This window comes from Tetrahymena thermophila (genome assembly GCF_000189635.1).
Source record: "Tetrahymena thermophila SB210 genomic scaffold scf_8254765, whole genome shotgun sequence".
In the NCBI taxonomy this organism is placed as follows: Eukaryota; Ciliophora; class Oligohymenophorea; order Hymenostomatida; family Tetrahymenidae; genus Tetrahymena; species Tetrahymena thermophila.
The window spans coordinates 8000-24997 of record NW_002476524.1 but is presented as its reverse complement, the minus strand read 5'-3'; the positions used below and the strand labels follow the sequence as shown (position 1 = coordinate 24997).

The 16998-nt window shown below is 20.0% G+C and overlaps 3 protein-coding genes across 3 annotated transcripts in view; 2 read left to right on the top strand and 1 right to left on the bottom strand. All coding sequences in view use genetic code 6, as the record gives it.

Moving 5' to 3' along the window:
* TTHERM_01410020 (kinase domain protein) overlaps positions 1 to 1408 on the bottom strand; it is a gene marked incomplete at both ends in the record, with an annotated part of 2446 nt that extends 1038 nt beyond the window's left edge. The window contains 7 exons of the mRNA XM_001010015.3: positions 1 to 20; positions 78 to 137; positions 187 to 275; positions 339 to 536; positions 594 to 948; positions 1023 to 1130; positions 1178 to 1408. The exon at positions 1 to 20 is cut by the window's left edge and continues 262 nt beyond it. Coding sequence (XP_001010015.3) covers positions 1 to 20; positions 78 to 137; positions 187 to 275; positions 339 to 536; positions 594 to 948; positions 1023 to 1130; positions 1178 to 1408 — 1061 coding nt within the window. The remainder of the gene's footprint in view (positions 21 to 77; positions 138 to 186; positions 276 to 338; positions 537 to 593; positions 949 to 1022; positions 1131 to 1177) is intronic.
* Positions 1409 to 3662: 2254 nt separating this feature from the next.
* On the top strand, positions 3663 to 4496 carry TTHERM_001409999 (transmembrane protein, putative; the record flags this gene model as incomplete). The annotated part of the gene is made up of 1 exon (XM_012796106.1): positions 3663 to 4496. The coding sequence occupies one exon, from the start codon at positions 3663 to 3665 to the stop codon at positions 4494 to 4496; it is 834 nt and encodes a 277-aa protein (XP_012651560.1).
* Positions 4497 to 6259: 1763 nt separating this feature from the next.
* TTHERM_01409990 (kinase domain protein) overlaps positions 6260 to 16998 on the top strand; it is a gene marked incomplete at both ends in the record, with an annotated part of 13348 nt that continues 2609 nt past the window's right edge. The window contains 26 exons of the mRNA XM_001010012.2: positions 6260 to 6692; positions 7981 to 8175; positions 8658 to 8716; positions 8770 to 8826; positions 8873 to 9148; positions 9468 to 9566; positions 9845 to 9949; positions 10007 to 10361; positions 10434 to 10625; positions 10799 to 10911; positions 10962 to 11021; positions 11072 to 11344; positions 11588 to 11616; positions 11809 to 11898; positions 12236 to 12325; positions 12632 to 12721; positions 13046 to 13135; positions 13471 to 13560; positions 13843 to 13932; positions 14257 to 14346; positions 14652 to 14741; positions 15088 to 15177; positions 15498 to 15587; positions 15834 to 15923; positions 16256 to 16345; positions 16685 to 16774. Coding sequence (XP_001010012.2) covers positions 6260 to 6692; positions 7981 to 8175; positions 8658 to 8716; positions 8770 to 8826; positions 8873 to 9148; positions 9468 to 9566; positions 9845 to 9949; positions 10007 to 10361; positions 10434 to 10625; positions 10799 to 10911; positions 10962 to 11021; positions 11072 to 11344; positions 11588 to 11616; positions 11809 to 11898; positions 12236 to 12325; positions 12632 to 12721; positions 13046 to 13135; positions 13471 to 13560; positions 13843 to 13932; positions 14257 to 14346; positions 14652 to 14741; positions 15088 to 15177; positions 15498 to 15587; positions 15834 to 15923; positions 16256 to 16345; positions 16685 to 16774 — 3416 coding nt within the window. The remainder of the gene's footprint in view (positions 6693 to 7980; positions 8176 to 8657; positions 8717 to 8769; positions 8827 to 8872; positions 9149 to 9467; positions 9567 to 9844; positions 9950 to 10006; positions 10362 to 10433; positions 10626 to 10798; positions 10912 to 10961; positions 11022 to 11071; positions 11345 to 11587; positions 11617 to 11808; positions 11899 to 12235; positions 12326 to 12631; positions 12722 to 13045; positions 13136 to 13470; positions 13561 to 13842; positions 13933 to 14256; positions 14347 to 14651; positions 14742 to 15087; positions 15178 to 15497; positions 15588 to 15833; positions 15924 to 16255; positions 16346 to 16684; positions 16775 to 16998) is intronic.

The window sequence follows — 16998 nt, the reverse complement described above, 5'->3', positions numbered from 1 at the left end:
CTAGTGAAAAAAATTTCACTCTATTGGATTTTAAATAAATCAAATATTTAATAAAATTAATATATTATTTATTTTACCTAGAATGTATATAATTAGGTATTAAATATCTCAGGTGATATATACCCAAGAGTACCACACTTTTTATTATAATTTTTATTATTATTATTTTTTAATTTAAAAATTTACTGCTCCTTTAATAGGTTTGTAGTCTTTAACATAGTTTCCATTATCATTAATCAAATTGTAATACATTTTTCTTGCTTAATCAAAGTCAGCTAATTATAAAAAAATATATTTAAGAAAAAAAAAGATAGATATATAATTTTTTATTTAATTACTTAGTTTTATGATTGGAACTTTAGATTTATTGCTGTCGATGTAAAGGATATTCTCAATTTTAATATCTCTATGGACAATATCATTGTAATGCAAGTAGTTAATAACATCAATTACTTAAATAGCTATTTGCATTTTCTCTTCTTCATTAAGTTAAATCTTATCTTTCTTTAATCTGTTAAAGTATTGCTTTAGGTTACCTAATAAAATAAAAATAAATAATTTGCTTGTTTTATCTATTTCAATTTATTTAATACCAGAGCATTTTTCAATTTCATATACGACGAAGTCCTCTTTTTTGGTAACATCTAGGTAAAAGAAACCATAGAATTTTATTACAAGTGGCATTTAGCAATCTCTAATTATCCCAATTTCTCTAACAATTTCATGTTTGGATGAAACTCTCTAGATTTTTAAAGCTGAGTGTCTTTTTTATGATATGTTGTAAACTCCAAGAATTAAACCAGTAGCCCCAACAGAAATGAATTCAAAATTAGAATCATACTAAGTATTTTTTAAGAGTAAATAGAGTATAATTTGATATTCAAAGATTTCAAAAGGCTTTTCTTTCAACTAATTAAATTCTTTAATCAACATTTCAAATTTTTAATCCTAAAATACAGTTTTTAGTTTATTATAAAATAAATAGATTATATTAGAAAATTAAATTTAAATTTAATGATTACCTTGTAGATTTTAGTAATTTAAAGTAGTTCAATTTCTTTTTACTTAGATTTTTCTGCTACACTCTTCTAAATTTAAAAGAGCTATTCTGCTTATTTCTGTAGTTATTTCTTTAAAAAAAAACTAATTTATGATTTATTAAAACAATAAAATTTACCTTATTTAGTATGGAGGAAATCTCAACATCTAAGTAATTTTAATTCTAAACAATGAACTGAATGAGTAAATCTACAGCAGATGTACGATTTTGAGGATTGAATTCTAGACATTGCTTAACTATCCTGTAAATTTAAGATTGTCTATTTATCTAAAAGCTTGAGAAAATATTTCCTAACTATATTTCAAGTTTTTGCTAATTTGTTGTTTCTGTGAAATCGAAGGTCTGCATGTTATCTAGCTCTAATAGCACTAAGCCAACAGAAAATATATCTGACTGATTTATTAAAATAATTTTTATTTAATTTGTATGTTTATGAAGAGATATATTATTTTTGAAATAGAATATGTAGTATTGATCAAAAAAAGAAAGAAAAAAAAAGAATAAAAATTAAGTTAAAATATTAATTATTAAATAAGTAAATATACAGCTTTTTTGAATACTCCTGAATCTACTTCTGGTGCACTGTAAGATTGAGTTCCTTTCTATATTTAAATAAAAAATATAGAAAACAAATCAAATAGAATTTTAAATACGAATTGTGAAAAATAGATTCTAGATTGATTGTTCTATAGTGCAGATGCAAAAGCTAGGTCACCTATAATTAATTTTTTATTAAAATTTAAGATATAAAACGTTTTAAAAAGAAAGTTATTTAAAGGAATTTTATTAAGGTTATTGAGACTTTTGTTAATTAAAGACCATTTAAAAATATAATTTTTAAAAATTTTATATTTTAAATTTGCAAAAGTTTAAATGTGTTTGTTTGTTTGTTTGTTTACAAATAAATATTTTATTTTCAGAACCAAATTAGTCAATTTAATAAAATTATTTGTTGAAAATTATTAAGTTTAGTATTAATTATCTAAGTAGCTTTAAATTAAAGGTTTAGAAAAAAATTCTGTCACCTCCCTTCATGCATAACTGTGGTTTCCTTAAAAATCAAACTATTAATAAAATTACCCTAACTATAAACAAGTAAAAATAAACAATAATAATAATAGTATGCAAATTATTTAAATTCAACTTTAATACATCATAAAATTTTTAATTAAAATTATTTTGTAAAGCTAAAATTCATTAAAGATTTTGTATGACTCAGATATTTAGAAGAAAAAATAAAGAAACTCAATAAAATTAATTAATCTAATATCATAATTGAACTTATGCTTATTTTAAGAAAAAAGAAAAAATATTATAAGCTTTTTCATTATTAATATTATTATATTTATTAAAATGTTGACAGTTTTGTTAATCATTAGATAGAAAGGCAAAAATTAAAATAATTTAAATTAGTGAAATAGTTAAAATTATCAAAATTTTTTTATTTTAAATTAAAAAAATTTAGCTTTAATTAAAGATATTCTAAACAAAATAGGCATTCAAAACATTTAATAATGACATATGCAAATTTTTTAAATTCAATTATACTACTTCACAGAAATTTAACTAAAAATTGAATATCAAAACTAAACCAAAAAGAAGCATTGATTAGTAAGTAAGTAATAAGTTAATATGAAAAAAATTTTTAAAACAAATTAATTTTTTATTTTATTTTAATTAATAACATTAAAATTAAAGAAATAAAAAGTATAAATATTATGATTATTATTATAATAGAGGTAGCTAGCTTTCCTAATTTTAATATAAAAAGGTAAAAATAAAATCAATTTGAATTGTGAAATTATCAAAAATAATCAGAATTTATTAATTAAAAATATCAATTTCAAAATGAAAAAATTTATCTTTCAATAAAAGCATCATAAACTGATTACACGTGTAAAAAAACAAGGACAACCAACATTAAAAAGTAGATCAAAATTAATAATTAGTAAAAATGAAGAAGCACATTAAATCAAATTAATCTTTGATAATTCTTATAGATATTCTAGCAAAGAGTGGTTGAAGGCAAAATTAATAATTAGTAAAAATGAAGAAATCCATTAAAAAAAAATTAATCTTTGATAATTCTTATTCTTATTTCAACAAAGAAGACTTAAAAATTTTAATATTTATAATGGTCGCTATTGAGTTCTTCTTACCCTTAAATTTTTTTGATAATTCTAATATAAAAAGGCAAAAATACAATCAATTTAAATTAGTGAAATTATCAAAAATAATCAGAATTTATTAATTAAAAATATCAATTTCAAAATTAAAAAAATTAGCTTTCAATAAAATATCATAAACTGATAACACGTGTAAAAAGCAAGGACAACCAACAATTAAAAAGTAGATCAAAATTAATAATTAGTAAAAATGAAGAAGTCCATTAAAACAAATTAATCTTTGATAATTCTTTTACTTATTCCAACAGAGAAGAATTAAAAATTTAAATCTTTATTTTGGTCGCTATTGAGTTAATCTTCTTACCCTTAAATTTTTTTGATAATTCTAATATAAAAAGGCAAAAATACAATCAATTTAAATTAGTGAAATTATCAAAAATTATCAGAATTTATTTATTAAAAATATCAATTTCAAAATGAAAAAATTAGCTTTCAATAAAACATCATAAACTGATAACACGTGTAAAAAACAAACAAGGTCTACAATTAAATTTTTACAAATTCAATTTTATAAAACACTAAAAATTTAAAGAAAAAGTATAGATAAAAATTAATTCTAACTCAAAAAAAATAGTATGGTTAAGTTAATAGTTAGCAAAAATGAAGAAATTCATTTAAGTAAATCAATATTTGATAATTTTTGTGCTTATCCCAAAAAATTAGACATAAAAATTTTAATCATTGCTATGGTTGAGGTAATCTTCTTACTCCTGAATTTATAATATATGTTTATTGCTTTTCGTATTTATGAATACCTGCTATCGAATCTATTTTGTCATTATGCATACACTAAAAAAATGTTATCTAAATGGGGATATTTAACTATCTATGCAATTTTCATAACGAAATAATTATACTTCAGATATCATCCTTTGAATTAAATTGATTTTATATTATTATAGCCTTTAGCCGCTCTATTTAAAAGTACATAATTGATTTTTTATATTTTGAAAGCTACGCCTTTAAATTAATACTATTTAAAAATCTGCTTTGATATTTATTCATGGTACATCTTATTTCTACCTAATAGAAGCTATTTAGTAAGTCTAATACAAATCACTGTCTTTTTTTTAATGGAGAAAATATAAAAACTTACTAAAACTAAATATTAGTTTTTACTGCTTTTAATTCTTTTTTTAAATTGGTTTTAAACTGTTAGTTAATTTGTAATTTTTTGTTAATTTGGATAAATCTTATCAATAGCAATTTACATAAATGAGAAAAATAATTTAAAATAAAGAACTGATTGATATTTATTAAATAATCTTTAATTAAAAAAAAATAAATTATATTCTCTAGTATTTATATATATATATTTACATTTAATTATAACAAAATTATTAAAACACCTAACTGAATATTTCTTTGATACGCTCTGTTAAAAAATTAAGGCCTTTCCAAATTAAGCTCCTTAAAATAATAGTTTTTTGAGAAAAGAAGCAAATCATAGGATTTGTAAAGTATAAAAAAACAAAATAATTTTGCTTAATTACATTATAAGGCAATGAAAAAATCCTTGACACAATTTATTAACATATTAAAACTTTAAAAAAATACAATACAGTGTAAGCCATTTATTTTGTCGCATAAAAATTTGTAATAATAAATCAAACTAAAACAAATTGAAATAGTGTGCTTAAATTAGAGCACAGTATTAAATTAGAATCGGCTTAAGATAGAGTATTTACAATATAAAATAAATTTAATTACAAACTTACATTTTATAAATATTTTGTGAGAGGTCTTACATTTTATTGAATATTTGCTCTGCTGATTTAAAATTGAAGAGTAATTAATAAATAGTATTCAACAGTATTTTTATTTAATTAAATGAAGATGTATTTAATTTATTAATGAAATCTTGCTTTTTTGATTTGCATATTTTTCTTAAGAAATCTCATCAATTTTATTTTTAAATTTATTATAAATATAAATTATTATATTTCCACAGCTATATGATAGATACTATTATTATTAGTTTGTAGTGATATACATACTCTAATCTATTATAATTATTTATAAGAAAAGCATGAAATAATTCTTTATAAAAGCTTTCAAAGAATTGGAACTTTCTAAATTTCCCACAACCATAAGCTTATCAACAAAATTAATTTTTAAAAATATCGATATTTAACTCCATTTATCATTTAAAAAATATTTTAAATAATTTTTGAGAGAAAAATTTTTCTAAGCTAAAAACCAAATATTTTTAAAAAGATACACTAAAACTATAAAACATTTCTTATTATTTTCGTCTAGTAAATTTATAAATTATAATGAAGTTTGTTTAAAAATGACATTTTTTAGCTCTTAATAAATTAAACAAATAAAATAAATGGCAGATGGTAAATGAAATCAGTTTAATTTCAATAAAAAATATATTTTTTTCTATTTTAAAATGAAATATTTTTTATAGCTAAAAAAAATTTTAAAATAACGCTAGTATTTTTTATATTTAAATTATATTTTTATTTAAAATAGTGATTCATTCCTATGTGTTTCCGCCATTTTTTTCTGGTTAAATAAATTGTTTGTTATTTAAAATTTTAATTTTTCCTCATTAGAGTAATTATAATTTTCATAAATAATAATTTTTTTTATATTATGTGGTATTTTTGTTAAAATATTTACTACTATTAAACAAACTATATGCTGATTATAAGCGAATACCATATTGAATTTTATTGGGAAATAAAATAAAAACTTTTTATTTACTTATTTTGTTTTCTTTGTATTTAATTATTAGAAAGATTTAAGATATGGCTAGCTGATTTCTTTTCCTATTGTAAAAACAATCAATACTATACTCAGATTTTAATAAATAAGATAAATAAGAAAGGTGTTAAATTTAGTAGAATATTTGATTTGAAATACAGTGGATTTATTTCAAATATCTATAATATTAATTAAGAAAAGGTAATAACTATTATCAAAAACTATTAAAGTTCATCAAAAAAACACTAGCTAGTAAGCAATAAAAAATCAACAGTCAACGACAAACCTTAAAAGGAAAATGTAGCAAAGAATAGAGGAAATAGCAAAAAAGACCTAGGGTTGCAGTATCGACAATCAAAGAATCTTAATGTTCTTCTAACAGTTTAGAAAGTAGCAGAAACATTACAATGATTTTGAATATTTGGGAAATGGATCATTTGCTTTGGTAATTAAAGCTTTTAACAAGACTTCTCAAAAGCATGTAGCCCTAAAAATTGTTCTATGCAACTAAAATGAACCTAACGACGCGGAGTCAGTTTTGAAAGAGTACAATTTACTTTTGAAGATTAAGAATTGTCCGTATCTTGTTGATGTTTACAATCAATTCTATGTCTATGAAGAAAAGATCTTAATCGATGATTCAGATGATGAAGAATAAATAGGAGAAAAACCTAAAAAGCAAAATGAAATATTGAAGTCCTTCTTAGTCCTAGAACTCGAGTTTTGCAACAGTAAAGATTATTAAAACATTTTATTGTTAAATTTTAGTAAAAAAGTAGATAAGAATGCAGATATCTATGAATAATATCATTCAGTTTAAACGTATGATTAAATTTCAACATTATGATAATAAACGCCATTTTAAACGTGTCAATTTAAAGGAATTAGAGTGTATACCTTAATTTTAATGGGCACATTCAAATATTTTGATGTTAAATGAATGACTTTGTTGATAGTTTTGAATTAAGATTTTAGAAAAACTCATAATAATAACTGAATTAATGAATAATCAAATAACAATAGATAGGCAAGATATTTTACTTTTTCTTGTTTTTCAAATCAATTTATTAATAAATTGACTTTAATAAACAAAGATATTTTTCTTAAATTAATTCATTAAAAAAGTAAATGAATATCCCAACTCATTTATTTGTTCATTTCATTTAATATAATACTAAAAATTTAATATAGTATTTCATTCATTTTTTACAGAATTACATACTGAATTCCCATTTAATAATTTAGTAAATATCATTTCTTTTAATTTGAATTTCATTCATTTTGATTGATTTTTCTTACTAATAATACTATGAAAATCTTAATTCATTTTCGATGGATGAATTTACTAACTAATTTATGTCTTTTTCCTTTTTCTTTTCAAACAAGCTATTAATATTGTCATCTTACCTGAATAAAGGACATTTTATTTAACATTATATTGATTTTAAGTTTTTTATTACCCCTTTATATTTATTATTAAAAAAGATGCTAGCAAATATTTTTTAATTAATATAACAAAATTTCTGGCGAAAATAATATCTATTCATTATTAATCATATTCTACAAAATAAATTGAATGTTATACCCAAAAATTATTAATTTTATAATAAATAAAAGAATAATTAAATTATTTTACAAATAAAATACTGAATCCAAAATACAATTAAATAAATAAAAATATTTATTATGTAATTATAAACTAACAAATGAAAAGCAAATAATCAATATAATCAATAATATAAGAAATATTAAGATTTAATAAAATAAACATCTCTTTATATGTTTATATTTAACAAGACAAAGAAAAAATGAGAAAAATTATAATAAAAATTGCAATTTCCAAATAAACACCAACAAGAAAATAATTAAACTAATAAGAATAATGTATCTAAAAAGTTTTAATCAAAGCATAAATTTATAAATTTAAGCATATATAAAATGGAGAAGAATGTACCAATTTTTTAAAATAATGCTAATATTAAAAATAATTTATATTGATCATATTTTTTATATTAATAGCAAATTTAGCAGACTACTTCATATATTGCAGAGATAAGAAGCAATATCCTGATAAGAAAATGAAAGAAATCCTAACTATTCAAATTCTTGATGGAATATCCTTCCTTCATTAGAAGTAATTCCTACATCGAGATATTAAGCCAAACAACATTCTTCTCAAGTTTGATAACTAAAACAATCCAATTATCAAGATTTGTAAATATTTTTTTATTAAACATTAAATATTCCTCAATAAAATTTAAATACTCTTCTCTCAATTAAAAATAAAAAAAAAATTTAATATTTTTGAATAATTTAAGATTTTGTTGATTTAAATTAAAACTTATAAAATTTTCATCAAAAAAATTAAATTAAATTTTCAGAAAATATTTAATTTCTTAGACTTAAACAAAGAAAATTACAATAAAAATTTTGTTTTTTTAGTATTAAATATTTTTTTCTCAATTTAAGATCAATAATAAAAAAATGATATATTTTTTCTAAAATTTTATGATTAACTTTAAATTATTGTGGATTAATAATAATTTAAATGATTTACAATATTTATTTGTTCAAATTACGGAGACTAGTTTTAATTTTCCATAAAATCTTAACTTTTATAAAATCTCTAACATTCCAAACAACTTTTAATTTAAAAAATTAATATTAAATTTCTTAAAAAATATAATATTTTTTAGGTGATTTAGCTTTTGCTTCTTTCATATCTCCAAGCTAATCGAAGATCCACACTAAACAGGTAAATGAATCCTATTATTTTTTTGTAATTTAAATTAAAAATATAAAAATTAGAAAGGAACTAAGGAATATATGCCTCCAGAATCTGAGTCTGACATATGGAGAAAAGAAGTAAAATTTGTTTATTTTTATAGAGATTAAAAAATAATTTTTAAAGAGTGACTTATTCTAAGTTGGGATAGTTCTATTAGAACTTGATAACATTGAAAAATTCGACTTCTTGAAGACCACAGAAAATGAAAGGTATGCTCTTAGAAACGGTTAAATATTCCCAACCTAATCTCTTGACAGAAAATCTAACATTTTCGAAATTGCTTAAACTTTCTTGAATCCTAACTTTAAAGCACGTTAATCTGCTTAAATGTTTCTTGAATAGCTTATTTGGAAAGATTAGTAATATCAAAATATAGAATTGAGTTCTATCATCATAATGGTAATAATAAAATTTTATTTCATCACTTATAAATTAAAAAAGAAGATATGTTTTAAGATTTGAGATATTATAAATTTATAAATAAATAACTCAATACAAGTTAATCATCCAATTAGAAGAATTTAAACAGTTTTATTATCATATTATGTTTCTTCATTTAACATTTAAAAGCTATGAAAGCATTTTAAAAATTAAAAAACATATAAAAATCAATAAATTATTAAAATTTACATTTTTTTTTTGATGTTTAAATAAATTTTAATTGTACTTTTAAAAAAATTATTAAAAATAATTAAAAAAATTAATTTTAATTTATCAGCCATAATTAGGGAAGAAAGTGCATGAAATACTCAATAGCAATGCTCAATAAGAATAAGATCTTAATTTAAGCTAAAATATTCAAGAATCTATGATGAAGGTAATACATTATTTATCTCTCAAACAATCAATATAAATAATTTGGTTCTACATTTTAATAATAAAATTTCTTGAAACTTAATTTTATTTATTATAAATCTAATACCTCTAAGCAAAAAAGATTTATAATATTTTAAAATATAAATTAATACTATCTCTTTGAAAAATTATTAAATATTCAGATTAAAATAAATTATAATTTGTTTTTAATACAAAATTTATATAAATTATAAATAAGTTATTAAGTTATTTAAGATTTAAATTTTATTTTAATAAAAGTCCTAAATCATGCACAAGGTAAGCTAGATCAATTAATAAAGTAAAAACTAAATCAGTTAGGTTTAAAATTCTGTTTAAGCCATGTCATAATCTTAGATTTATTAGGTAATAAATCTTTTATAAATTTATGAAATATTTATTTATTCACTTTATCAAAATCAGGATTAAATTTAGATCTTGCTGAATGATTACTAAAACTTGAAAATATAAAGAATTTTTACAGAAGAGGAGTTGAAAAAAGCAATGCTCTAACTGTTTAACAATAAAAATTATAGTAAGAGCTTTTATCTTATCAATTAAGGAGGTAAAGGAGTTATTATTGGAGGATATAATTTAAAAGATAAAAGAGATTGTGTACTGAAAATATAAAAGGTTTAATCAAAATCTAGAATAATAAAAGAAACCGGCATTCTTAAATCCTGTTAAATGGATTTAATTATCAAATTATATGATTCATTTTATCTTAATGTCATTTAAAAGGAGGATTTTATCGTATATGAGCTAGAAAAGTGCTCTTGTAAATAATTACTTTCTATTTTATTCTTAATTTTTAAAATTAAATTCTATTTATTATTTATTTATCTAAAAGGCGACCTTAAATCTTACTTAGAAAAAATGCAAAATGATTAACAATTTACTTAAAAAATTAAAGAAGAAATTGCTATTTAAATGATAGATTCTGTTAATTACATACATCAACATAATATCATCCACAGAGATATTAAGCTTTAAAATTTTTTAGTTTAAGAAAGTAATAGCTCTATCCCAATAATCAAATTAAGTAATTATTATCTTCATAATATTAATTTATTTGTTAATACTTTATAATAACAAAATTAAATTAATTTAACTGTTTATTAAACATTTTTTTGGCTAAATTTTGTTTTTATACATTTTATTTTTTATTTTTATTTGTCTTATTGAATTTTTTTTATCTTTTATTTTTATTCTTAGGTGACTTTGATGAGGCTGATTATTTAGGATCAGATTATGTGATAGATTTAGATCATTTTTATTTTACTGGAGAATTTATTATAAAATTTTTCAAAGAACCTAATTGCGATGGGGTAAAAAAATAAAAATAAATTTTAAGTAAATTTTTATATTTTGGTATAAGTGTGGAACATTTGGTTTTTGGGCACCTGAGCAAATATATCAGAAGGAATCAACAAAAGAAGTAAATTAATTAGATTAAACATTAATTAGATTTGAATTAAATTTTATTAGAGTGATGTATTTAGTCTAGGAATATCTTTATCTTTGTTAGATAATTTTTAAAAATTACAACCTGTATATCACTTAGAATGTTTGAAATTCGGTAAAGAATTTGTGGAACCTTTTCAACCTTATAAAGGTGAACTAGATATAATAAATAGACTAACATAAATTTATTAGAAAGCTATTATGCACTCTTTAGTTTATGATAAACATAAAAGAAAAAATTTATCATAAATTTTAGATGGTTTTAGATAAAATTATTTTTCTAAAGAGATAAACAAAGTAACATAAATCATTTTTATTTTCATATTATTTTAGAATTTTTTTTTTTTTTTTTCATTCTTACGATTATATTTAGGGTTATTATTTGACAAAAATATTTGTATTTATTTAATTTTATTAAACTATGGAATTAGATTTCTTTAATTAATGATCACAAAATTGCTCAAATAAATTTTAAGTAATTAAATTAAGCTTCTATTATTAATTATTTCATTTTTTTAATTAAAATAATTATGAATATAGATTGTATATTATCTTAAAATAAGGGCAAGGTTTATTTTTTATATTTTTAAATATTTAAATTTTAACTTAATTTTATAAAAAATTAAGAGTATTTTTAAACAATTTCTAAAGTAATTAAGATATAATTTCAATATTCAATATGTTAATCTTTGATAATTCGATAAAATTTTCAAAATAATCTAATCAAATAAAGAAGACATATTTTAATAATATTTTTGAAGGGAAAAATAAATTGATGCAGAAGGAGCAAAACATATTGGAATGAACTTAGAAAAGTGTAAAAATATAACTTCTTTGAATCTCAATCTTGCGTAATTTTGTTAAATATTTATTTGATTATGTTTGTTTTTTGAATTTCTAAAATATGAAAGGAAATAAAAACTTAAATAAGTGATTAATTTGTTAGGCAAAAAATATTTTTGATTGTGAATGAATGTATTCACTCAATCACTCATTTCTACATTCAAATATCTTCTTTTTTAATTTAATTATTTAATTTTCAACTTATTTATTTATTTACTTACTTACTTATCATCATCATCATCATCCATCCGTTTATTTATTTACTTATTTTAATTTTTAATTTTATTATGATTTTCAAAACAAATTCAAACAAAAAAAAAATATATTTTAATAATATTTATGAAGGGGGAATGGATTTGGTGCAGAAGGAGCAAAACATATTGGGATGAGCTTAGAAAGGTGTCAAAATATAACTTCTTTGAATCTAGATCTATAGTAATTTTGTTAAATATTTATTTGATTAAGTTTGTTTTTTGAAGTTGTAAAATATGTAAGGAAGTAAAGAAGTAAATTAGTGATTAGTTTGTTAGGCAAAAGATATTTTTGATTGTGAATGAATGTATTCACTTAATCACTCATTTCAACTTATTTATTTATTTACTTACTTACTATCATCATCCATTCATCCAATTATCTATTTACTTACTTACTTATTTATTTATTTTAATTTTAAATTTTATTTTAATTTTCAAAACAAATTCAAACTAACAAAAAAAACATATTTTAATAATATTTTTGAAGGGGTAATGAAATTGGTGTAGAAGGAGTAAAACATTTTGGAATGAGCTTAGAAAAGTGTCAAAATATAAATTCTTTGAATCTCAATCTTACGTAATTTTGTTAAATATTTATCTGATTAAGTTTGTTTTTTGAAGTTGTAAAATATATAAGGAAGTAAAGAAGTAAATAAGTGATTTATTTTAGGCAAAAGATATTTTTGATTGTGAATGAATGTATTCACTTAATCACTCATTTCTTCATTCAAATATCTTCTTTTTTAATTTAATTATTTAGTTTTCAACTTATTTATTTAATTATCATCATCATCATCATCCATCCATTTATCTATTTACTTATTTTAATTTTCAATTTTATTTTGATTTTTAAAACAAATTCAAACTAACAAAAAAACATATTTTAATAATATTTTTGAAGGGGGAATGAAATTGGTGCACAAGGAGCAAAAAATATTGGAATGAGCCTAGAAAAGTGTAAAAATATAACTTCTTTGAATCTCAATCTTGTGTAATTTTGTTAAATATTTATTTGATTAAGTTTGTTTTTAGAAGTTGTAAAATATGTAAGGAAATAAAGAAGTAAATAAGTGATTAATTTGTTAGGCAAAAGATATTTTTGATTGTGAATGAATGTATTCACTCAATCACTCATTTCTTCATTCAAATATCTTCTTTTTTAATTTAATTATTAAATTTTCAACTTATTTATTTATTTACTTATCATCATCATCATCCATCCATTTATCTATTTACTTATTTACTTATTTTAATTTTCAATTTTATTTTGATTTACAAAACAAATTCAAACAAACAAAAAAACATATTTTAATAATATTTTTGAAGGGGAAATGAAATTGGTGCAGAAGGAGCAAAACATATTGGAATGAGCTTAGAAAGGTGTCTAAATATAACTTCATTGAATCTCGATCTTGGGTAATTTTGTTAAATATTTATTTGATAAAGTTTGTTTTTTGAAGTTGTAAAATATGCAAGGAAATAAAGAAGTAAAAGAAATTAATTTTATAGGCAAAAGATATTTTTGATTGTGAATGAATGTATTCACTTAATCACTCATTTCTTCATTCAAATAATATCTTCTTTTTAATTTAATTATTTAATTTTCTACTTATTTATTTATTTTAATTTTGAATTTTATTATGATTTCTAAAACAAATTCAAACAAACAAAAAGACATATTTAATAATATTTTTGAAGTCAAAACAAAATTGGTGCAGAAGGAGCAAAATATATTGGAATGAGCTTAGAAAAGTGTCAAAATATAACTTATTTGAATCTCAGTATATTGTAATTTTGTTAAATATTTATTTGATTAAGTTTGTTTTTTAAAGTTGTAAAATATGTAAGGAAGTAAAGAAGTTATTAAGTGATTAATTTGTTAAACAAAAGATATTTTTAATTGTGAATGAATTTATTTACTTAATCACTCATTTCTTCATTCAAATATCTTCTTTTTTAATTTAATTATTTAATTTTCAACTTATTTATTTATATACTATCATCATCATCCATCCATTTAATCTATTTACTTATTTTAATTTTCAATTTTATTTTGATTTTTAAAACAAATTCAAACTAACAAAAAAACATATTTTAATAATATTTTTGAAGGGAAAACAACATTGGTGCAGAAGGAGGAAAATATATTGGAATGAGCTTAGAAAAGTGTCAAAATATAACTTCTTTGAATCTCAATCTTGTGTAATATTGCTAAATATTTATTTGATTTAGTTTGTTTTTTGAAGTTGTAAAATATTTAAGGAAGTAAAGAAGTAAATAAGTGATTAATTTGTTAGGCAAAAGATATTTTTAATTGTGAATGAATACATTCACTCAATTACTCATTTCTTTATTCAAATATTTTTTTAAATTTAATTATTTAATTTTCAACTTATTTACATATCATCATCATCCATCCATTACTTATTTTAATTTTTGAATTTTATAATGATTTTCAAAACAAATTCAAAGTAACAAAAAAACATATTTTAAAAATATGTTTGAAGGAAAAACAATATTGGTGCAGAAGGAGCAAAACATATTGAAATGTGCTTAGAAAAGTGTCAAAATATAACTTTTTTGAGTCTCAATCTAGGGTAATTTTGTTAAATCTTTATTTGATAAGTTTGTTTTTGAAGTTGTAAAATATGTAAGGAAATAAAGAAGTAAATTAGTGATTAATTTGATAGGCAAAAGATATTTTTGATTGTGAATGAATGTATTAAATCAATAAATCATTTTTTCATTCAAATATCATCTTTTTTAATTTAATTATTTAATTTTTAACTCATTTATTTATTTGCTTACTTATCATCATAATAATCATCATCATCTATCCATTTATTTATTTACCTATTTACTTATTTTAATTTTCAATTTTATTATGATTTTCAAAACAAATTCAAACAAACAAAAAAACATATTTTTATAATATTTTTGAAGGATAAGCAACATTGGTGCAGTAGGTGCAAAACATATTGGAATGAGCTTAGAAAAGTGTCAAAATATAACTTCTTTGAATCTCAATCTATTGTAATTTTGTTAAATATTTATTTGATTAAGTGTATTTTTTGAGGTTGTAAAATATGTAAGGAAGTAAAGAAGTAAATAAGTGATTAATTTGTTAGGCAAAAGATATTTTTGATTGTGAATGTATGTATTCACTCAATCACTCATTTATTCATTCAAATATCTTCTTTTTCAATTTATTTATTTATTTACTTACTTATAATCATCATCTATCCATCCATTTATCTATTTGCTTATTTACTTATTTTAATTTTTAATATTATTATGATTTCAAAAATAAATTCAAACAAACAAAAAAACATATTTTAATAATATTTTTGAAGGGGTAATGAAATTGGTGCAGAAGGAGCAAAACATATTGGAATGAGCTTAGAAAAGTGTAAAAATATAACTTCTTTGAATCTCAATCTTACGTAATTTTGTTAAATATTTATTTGATTAAGTTTGTTTTTTAAAGTTGTAAAATATGTAAGGAAGTAAAGAAGTAAATAAGTGATTAATTTGTTAGGCAAAATATATTTTTGATTGTAAATTTACTTAATAATCATCACCATCCATCCATCCATTTATCTATTTACTTATTTTAATTTTCAATTTTATTTTGATTTTCAAAATAAATTCAAACTAACAAAAAACATATTTTAATTAAATTCTTGAAGGAAAAACAAGATTGGTGCAGAAGGAGCAAAACATATTGGAATGAGCTTAGAAAAGTGTCAAAATATAATTTCTTTGAATTTCAATCTTGGGTAATTTTGTTAATATTTATTTGATTAAGTTTGTTTTTTGAAGTTGTAAAATATGTAAGAAAGTAAAGAAATAAATAAGTGATTTATTTTAGGCAAAAGATATTTTTGATAGTGAATGAATTTATTCACTCAATCACTCATTTATATATACAAATATCTTCTTTTTTATTTAATTATTAAATTTTCAACTTATTTATTTACTTACTTATAATCATCATCTATCCATCCATTTATCTATTTACTTATTTACTTATTTTAATTTTCAATTTTATTATGATTTTCAAAATAAATTCAAACAAACAAAAAAACATATTTTAATAATATTTTTGAAGGATAAACAACATAGGTATAGAAGGAGCAAAATATATTGGAATGAGCTTAGAAAAGTGTCTAAATATAACTTCTTTGAATCTCAATCTTACGTAATTTTGTTAAATATTTATTTGATTAAGTTTGTTTTTTGAAGTTGTAAAATATGTAAGGAAATAAAGAAGTAAATAAGTGATTATTTTATTAGGCAAAAGATATTTTTGATTGTGAATGAATGTATTCACTCAATCACTCATTTCTTCATTCAAATATCTTCTTTTAAATTTAATTATTTAATTTTCAATTTATTTATTTACTTACTTACTTATCATCATTATAATCATCATCATCCATCCATTTATCTATTTACTTATTTTAATTTTCAATTTTATTATGATTTTCAAAACAAATTCAAACAAACAAAAAAACATATTTTAATAATATTTTTGAAGGGGGAATGAAATTGGTGCAGTAGGAATAAAACATATTGGAATGAGCTTAGAAAAGTGTCAAAATATAACTTCTTTGAATATCGATCTTGTGTAATTTTGTTAAATATTTATTTGATTAAGTTTGTTTTTTGAAGTTGTAAAATATGTAAGGAAGTAAAGAAGTAAAAAAGTGATTAATTTGTTAACCAAAAGATATTTTTGATTGTGAATGAATGTTTTCACTCATTCAAATATCTTCTTTTTTAATTTAATTATTTAATTTTCAACTTATTAATTTATTTATTTACTTACTTATCATATATCAGATAGTCAGA